The 7,179-nt window shown below is 45.7% G+C and overlaps 1 protein-coding gene across 2 annotated transcripts; it reads right to left on the bottom strand.

The window, feature by feature from the left end:
• Positions 1 to 4,406: 4,406 nt before the first annotated feature.
• On the bottom strand, positions 4,407 to 6,847 carry LOC120043652 (tRNA methyltransferase 10 homolog C-like). 2 transcript variants are annotated; one of them, XM_038988206.1, is made up of 2 exons: positions 4,997 to 6,847; positions 4,407 to 4,957 (listed from the first exon to the last, which is right to left on the bottom strand). In XM_038988206.1, exons 1-2 carry the CDS (start codon positions 6,549 to 6,551, stop codon positions 4,677 to 4,679), a joined length of 1,836 nt encoding a protein of 611 aa, XP_038844134.1. In that variant the 5' UTR covers positions 6,552 to 6,847; the 3' UTR covers positions 4,407 to 4,676. The 2 variants fall into 2 exon arrangements, with proteins under 2 accessions (XP_038844134.1, XP_038844133.1); XM_038988205.1 differs by having other exon boundaries at positions 4,407 to 6,847.
• Between the last annotated feature and the right edge of the window lie 332 nt (positions 6,848 to 7,179).

The following is a 7,179-nucleotide window of genomic DNA, read 5'->3' as shown; positions in this document are numbered from 1 at the left end:
TATGGTCAGAGGTTGTTGCAGACAGACAGGTTGTAGATGTGGAGAAACAGGAGAGGCAGGACTATGGTCAGAGGTTGTTGCAGACAGACAGGTTGTAGATGTGGAGAAACAGGAGAGGCAGGACTATGGTCAGAGGTTGTTGCAGACAGACAGGTTGTAGATGTGGAGAAACAGGAGAGGCAGGACTATGGTCAGAGGTTGTTGCAGACAGACAGGTTGTAGATGTGGAGAAACAGGAGAGGCAGGACTATGGTCAGAGGTTGTTGCAGACAGACAGACAGGTTGTAGATGTGGAGAAACAGGAGAGGCAGGACTATGGTCAGAGGTTGTTGCAGACAGACAGACAGGTTGTAGATGTGGAGAAACAGGAGAGGCAGGACTATGGTCAGAGGTTGTTGCAGACAGACAGGTTGTAGATGTGGAGAAACAGGAGAGGCAGGACTATGGTCAGAGGTTGTTGCAGACAGACAGACAGGTTTTTAGTTGAAAGGTAAAAGGTTCCCTACATATTCAAAGGTATTTCTGTTCTGTTTGAATCGGGATCCTTTGCAGTGGGGAAGTTACACGAAGATGTTGCTGTCTCGGCAGTTTGCACTGGGATGAGGCAGAAAGGCATTGTATCTGCTGTCCAGGGAGATTTGATCAGAAATCATCTGATACCCAATGATATTAGATCTATATTTGTGTGGAAAGGTTAAAGTGCCTTCAGGAAGTAGTCACACCCCTTGACCTTGTCCACATGTTGTTGTTGTTACAGCCTGAATTTAAAATTGATTACATTTTATTTTTTTGTCACTGTCCTACACACAATACTCTATAATGTCAATGTGGAATTATGTTTTCAGAAATGTTTACAAATTAATAAAAAAATGAAAAGCTGAAATGTCGAGTCAATAAGGGAAATGGGGGATACCTAGTAAGTTGTAAAGGGGGATACCTAGTCAGCTGTCCAACTGAATGGATTCAACTGAAATGTGTTTTCTGCATTAAACCCAACCCCTCTGAATCAGAGAGGTGCGGGGGGGGCTGCCGTAATCGACATCCACGTCTTTGGCCCCCGGGGTACAGTGGGTTAACTGCCTTGCTCAGGGCCCCAGGGAACAGTGGGTTAACTGCCTTGCTCAGGGCCCCGGGGAACAGTGGGTTAACTGCCTTGCTCAGGGCCCCGGGGAACAGTGGGTTAACTGCCTTGCTCAGGGCCCCGGGGAACAGTGGGTTAACTGCCTTGCTCAGGGCCCCGGGGAACAGTGGGTTAACTGCCTTGCTCAGGGCCCTGGGGAACAGTGGGTTAACTGCCTTGCTCAGGGCCCCGGGGAACAGTGGGTTAACTGCCTTGCTCAGGGGCAGAACGACAGATTTTTACCTTGTCAGCTCTGGGGATTCAATCCAGCAACCTTTCGGTTACTGGCTGGACTATTCAACCCCTTCGTTGTGGCTTAAATAAGTTCAGGAGTAAGAGTGTGCTTAACAAGTCACATAAGTTGCACGGACTCTCACTGTGTGCAATAATAGTGTTTAACATGATTTTCTAATGACTACCTCATCTCTGTATTATCGTAAGGTTCCTCAGTCGAGCAGTGAATTTCAAACACAGATTCAACCACAAAGACCAGGGAGGTTTTCCAATGCCTCGTAAAGAAGGTCACCTATTGGTAGATGGGTAAAAATGGAATATCCCTTTGAGCGTGGTGAAGTTATTAATTACACTTTGGATGGTGTATCAATATACCCAGTCACTACAAAGAGACAGGCGTCCTTCCTAACTCAGTTGCCAGAGAGGAAGGAAACCACTCAGTGATTTCACCATGAGACTTTAAAACAGTTACAGAGTTTAATGACTGATGGGAGAAAACTGAGGATGGATCAACAACATTGTAGTTACTCCACAATACTAACCTAAATGACAGAGAGAAAAAGAAGGAAGTCTGTACAGAATAAAAATATTCCAAAACATGCATCCTGTTTGCAACAAGGCACTAAAGTAATACTGCAAAAAAATGTGGTAAAGAAATCAACTTTTTGTCCTGAATACAAAGTGTTGTGTTTGGGGAAAATTCAATACAACACATTACAGAGTACCACTCTCCATAGTTTCAAGCATAGTGGTGGCTGCATCATGTCATGGGTATACTTGTAATTGTTAAGGACTAGGGAGTTTTTCAGGATAAACAATAAACGGACTGGAGCTAAGCACAGGAAGAATCCTAGAGGAAAACCTGGTTCAGTCTGCTTTCCACCAGACACTGGGAGAGGAGTTCACCTTTCAGCAGGACAATAAACCTAAAACACAAGACCAAATCTACACTGGAGTTGCTTACCAAGAAGACAGTGAATGTTCCTGAGTGGTCTAGTTACAGTTTTGACTTAAATCAACTTCAAAATCTATGGAAAGACTTAAAAATGGTTGCCTAGCAATGATCAACAACCAATTTGACAGAGCTTGAATAATTTAGAAAAGAAATAATGGGCAAATGTTGTACAATCCAGGTGTGGAAAGATCTTAAGAGACTTACCCAGAAAGACTAGCAGCTTTAATCGCTGCCAAAGATGCTTATCCAAAGGTATTGACCATTAAGGTACTGACCAAACATGTTTTCACTTTGTCATTATGGGGAATTGTGTGTAGATGGTTGAGAATGATTCACGCTCTGGTAAATTGGTCGTTGATCATTGCTAGGCAACCGTTTTTAGGTCTTCCCATAGATGTTCAAGTAGATTTAAGTCTAAACTATTTACATTTAAGTCATTTAGCAGACGCTCTTATCCAGAGCGACTTACAAATTGGTGCATTCACCTTATGATATCCAGTGCAACAACCACTTTACAATATCCACTTTACACTTTACAATATCCACATATCCCTACCGGCCAAACCCTCCCTAACCCGGCGCTAAGCCAATTGTGCGTCGCCCCACGGACCTCCCGGTCGCGGCCGGCTGCGGCAGAGCCTGGGCGTGAACCCAGAGACTCTGGTGGCGCAGCTAGCACTGCGATGCAGTGCTCTAGACCACTGCGCCACCCGGGAGAACTATCTAGTCAGGAACATCCACTGTCTTGGCCACAACACGACAGTGTAGAGTTGACCTTGTGTTTAAGGTGTGTGAATACATAAGGTGTTTCAGCTGTTTCATTTTCAACACATTTGCAAAAATTTCTAAACACATTTTCACTTTGTCATTATTACAAGTATTGTGTGTAGATGGGGTGAGAAAAAATATATAAATTAAATCCATTTTGAATTCAGGTCAAAAGGGTATGAATACTGTACTTTCTGAAGACAGTATCTTCCCGATGAAGAGACTGAAAACATTTCACTTTTAAGAAAACGTGTAAGTAGATGAAAGTATAAATAAGATTCATGTTTTTTTTTGTGTAACGGTTGTTGTCGTTGACCATTTTCTCTTTGTAAAGATTTTTTTCTAAATTCCTTCATGTCAGAGACCAAAAATTAAAGATTTGTTAAATCTATTTCCTGTTTAGTGAGAATCTGTCCAACTCATAACGCTTGAATACAGGATGAACGGAAGTTAAACTGGAGTAAATGTTTTTTTAACTTAAAACTCTAGTTCAGCTAGACAATAATGACATTAATATTTTTTGGTAAAAAATATACTGAACAAAAAATATATAAATGCTAACATTTTCAAAGATTTTACTGAGTTACAGTTTATAAGGACATCAGTCAATTGAAATAAATTCATTAGGGCCCTAATCTATGGATTTCACATGACTGGGCAGGTCCGCAAGTCATGGGTGGGCCTGGGAGGGCATCGGCCCACCCACTGGGGAGTCAGACCCACCTACTGGGGAGCCAGGCCCAACCAATAAGAAATAGTTTTCCCCCACAAAATGGCTACACTACAAACAGGAATACTCCTCAGCACCCCCCCCCTCGCAGGTGAAGAAGCCAGATGTGGAGGTCCTGGGCTGGCGTGGTTACAGGTGGTCTCTACGGTTGTGAGGCCGGTTGGACGCATGGAGGGAGCGATGTTGGAGGCAGTTTATGGTAGAGAAATGAACACTAAATTATCTGGCAACAGCTCTGGTGGACATTCCTGCAGTCAGCATGCCAACTGCACAATCCCTCAGGCCACTTTAAAATGTGCAGTTTTGTCACACAACTCAATGCCACAGACGTCTCAAGTTTTGAGGGAGCGTGCAATTGGCCTGCTGACTGCAGGAATATCCACCCGGAGATGTTGCTAAAGTGGCCTTTTATTGTACCCCAGCACAAGGTGCACCTGTGTAAGACCACGCTGTTTAATCAGCTTCTCGATATGCCATACCTGTCAAGTGGATGGATCATCTTATAGGAAATGCTCACTAACAGGGATGTAAACAAATTTGTGCAAAAGTTTGAGAGAAATAAGCTTTTTGTGCATCTGGAACATGTTCTATATCTTTTATTTCAGCTCATAAAACACGGGACAAACACTCCACATGTTGCGTTTATATATATATATATATTTTTTTCAGTGTACATTTACACGAAGTATCAAATACACCAACGATTCCAAACAATCAACAGTCTCACCGAGTTGCTTATCAAAATGTTTCTGTTTAATGTAATTTAGAAGTGCTTTTCATCAGTTCATCTCTGCATCCATTAACACAACACGGTGAAACTGATGCACATTCAGACCAGAAATGTCTCAGTATATTTGGACCAAATAAGGCTACTCTTCCTCCAGCATTTTCTTCCCGCTCTTGGCTGTACTGTTCCGATCCTCCATCTTGGTTTTTAGTGACGTCCGTAGCCTGGTGGTGGTCTGTGTGGTCTGCCTGTTCTCTGTAGGTCCTGCTTCCTTACTGACTGCTACCATGTCTCTGCTACTGAATACACTGTCCTTATGTCTGCTAGTGGATCCTCTCTCTCTGATCACACCATTCATCTGTTTCTGTCTCCACTCCTCCATACCATCTCTGTCTCCGGTCCTGATTGCTCTGTCAATGTCTCCTTCTCTGTCTCCGGTCCTGATTGCTCTGTCACTGTCTCCTTCTCTGTCCCCAGTCCTGATTGCTCTGTCACTGTCTCCAGTCCTGATTGCTTGGTCTCTGTCCCCATTCCTAATTGCTCTGTCACTGTCCCCACTCTTCAATACACTGTCTCTTCTACTAAATGCCCTCTCTCTGTCCCCACTTCTGAATGTTCTATCACAGTCTCTGTCCCCAGCCCTGAATCCTGTGTCTCCTCTGGTTCTGCCACTAAAAAACCTCCTGTCCTTATCTGAGCCTCTGTCTCTGTCCTGCTGGGGTTTCTCCTGGTAGAATCCATCATGTTTCCTCTTGGGTACGTACTCCAGCGCCTCCTCCCACCTCCCTGTCTCCTTCAGTGTCAGCAAGATACGTATCATCTGATCCAGAGTCAGGTTCTTGGCCCCCGTCTCCCATTGGAGGAAGTCATCCAGCGGCAGACGGGCCGTATTCAGCTTGAGACGCTTGGCGTTGGCCAGGGAGAGCCCTGATTGGATGGAGCGGTCCACCATGGAGCCTACGATGTAGACCTTAGAGTTGTCGAAGGTACGGAGGACGTTGGGGGAGTCAGCCGTCAGGTAGACCAGGTCGTCCCGGGGAAACAGGTCCACATGGCGTTGCTCTGTGGAGGTGATGAGGAGGCGCTGCCAGGCCTCGGCGCCGTACCGTTTAACCAGCTCCTTGCGGTAACCGCCATCCGGCTGCAAGTTACAGAAGTGCAGGTGGAAGGGTTCCGAGGCTCGGCGGTTCCACCCCTCCACCTCCATCAGCTGGGACACAGTGTTCTCCACCTCCCGACGCGTCATCTGCTGTTCGTAGGACATATCAAACACCAGTGGCTGGCCGAACACCATGGCCTGGGCCGACCTCCACCCCAGCAGCTTGTCCAGGGAACGACCCCAGAACTGGAGCAGGAAGGTGTTCCTCAGTTCCCCCTCCTCTCCTCTCAGACCATCAGGCCTGATCCTATCATCCTCCAGAAACCTCTCACTCCTCTCTACCTTCCTCTTCTCCTGCTTCTGCTTGTGGCTTTTCTTGTGTCCCTCCTTGATGGCCAGGTATTTCAGGTACTTCTTCTTGGAGGATTTCGTTTGGAGCTCCGCCAGGATCCCCAGCTCCTCATCAGTCATGGTCTCTGGCACCAGCTTCCCAGCCTGACGCCACATCACTACCAGTTCTCTGGTGGCCTCCAGTGGTGAGACCTCCTCCTGCCCTGCTACACCTCCTCCTGGTCCTGAAGGAGCAGCACCTCCCTCCTCACCTCCCAGTTTCTCCTCCTCCTCCGCCGCTGGGACCTGAAACCTCATCACAGACTTCCATATGTCCAGGTCCAGTTTCTCTTCAGTCTGATCTGCTTTAGACTGAGGGAGGGGTACATCTTTTCTTAGTGCAGCCCCAGTATAGAGAGGCCGGTTTGGGGGTGCAGAGTGGCGGGGTGGGAGAAGGCAGGTGATCGGTAACTGTTTACTCCCTCCGTGTTTATTTGCGACAGTTGATACCAGCGGGAGACGCCGCCGCAGCTCGTTCAAAAGCGGTGGGGTGAGAAACCTCATCATTTCAATGGTTTGATGATACATACATATGGAGTCAAGATGTTGACACTCACGTCGTTATATTAAAGTCCCAGAACTGTCCATCAGGAGAGGAGGAAATACCGTTACACGTGCAGACAAGATAGGAAGCGATTGTGTTTATGTTCCATAATCACGAAAAAACAATCATACAAACTGCAATTAAGGTCCACTCTCAATAAGGACAGAATGGATCATAAAATCGTGGTAGTATTCCATTGAATGTCTTACATTTGTGTCAGTCTGAATTCAATTTTACATCCGTGCTTATCGGAAAAAATGTCGAAGGGTCAAGTTGAAAGCGTGTGCAACGCCATTATTCAGTCGTGCTGATGCAAGTGCAAAGAATATTTGTTCCGGGATTACTGTTCTGGGCCTAACCATTTGTCCAGAAGACTTGTCTCACATTTCACCAATCATACAAAAATATGTTATTTTCCTACGTTAATACATAGTAAACAACGTTTAATGCAAGAGACAATTTGGAACCGGAAATTACCTTAAACTACCAACTGAGTTTAAACTTCACCTGAGTCCTATTCAATGGTTCGTATATACACTAGGCGACTGATAGGGGGCGCTGTGTTGAAGCCACTCCCCCATCCTTGTAAAACATTTTTTGGAAGCTAGAAAG

This window comes from Salvelinus namaycush, unplaced genomic scaffold (genome assembly GCF_016432855.1).
Source record: "Salvelinus namaycush isolate Seneca unplaced genomic scaffold, SaNama_1.0 Scaffold989, whole genome shotgun sequence".
Taxonomy (NCBI): domain Eukaryota; kingdom Metazoa; phylum Chordata; class Actinopteri; order Salmoniformes; family Salmonidae; genus Salvelinus; species Salvelinus namaycush.
Note: the sequence above shows the minus strand (reverse complement) of the source record. Positions and strands in the feature narration are given on the sequence as shown.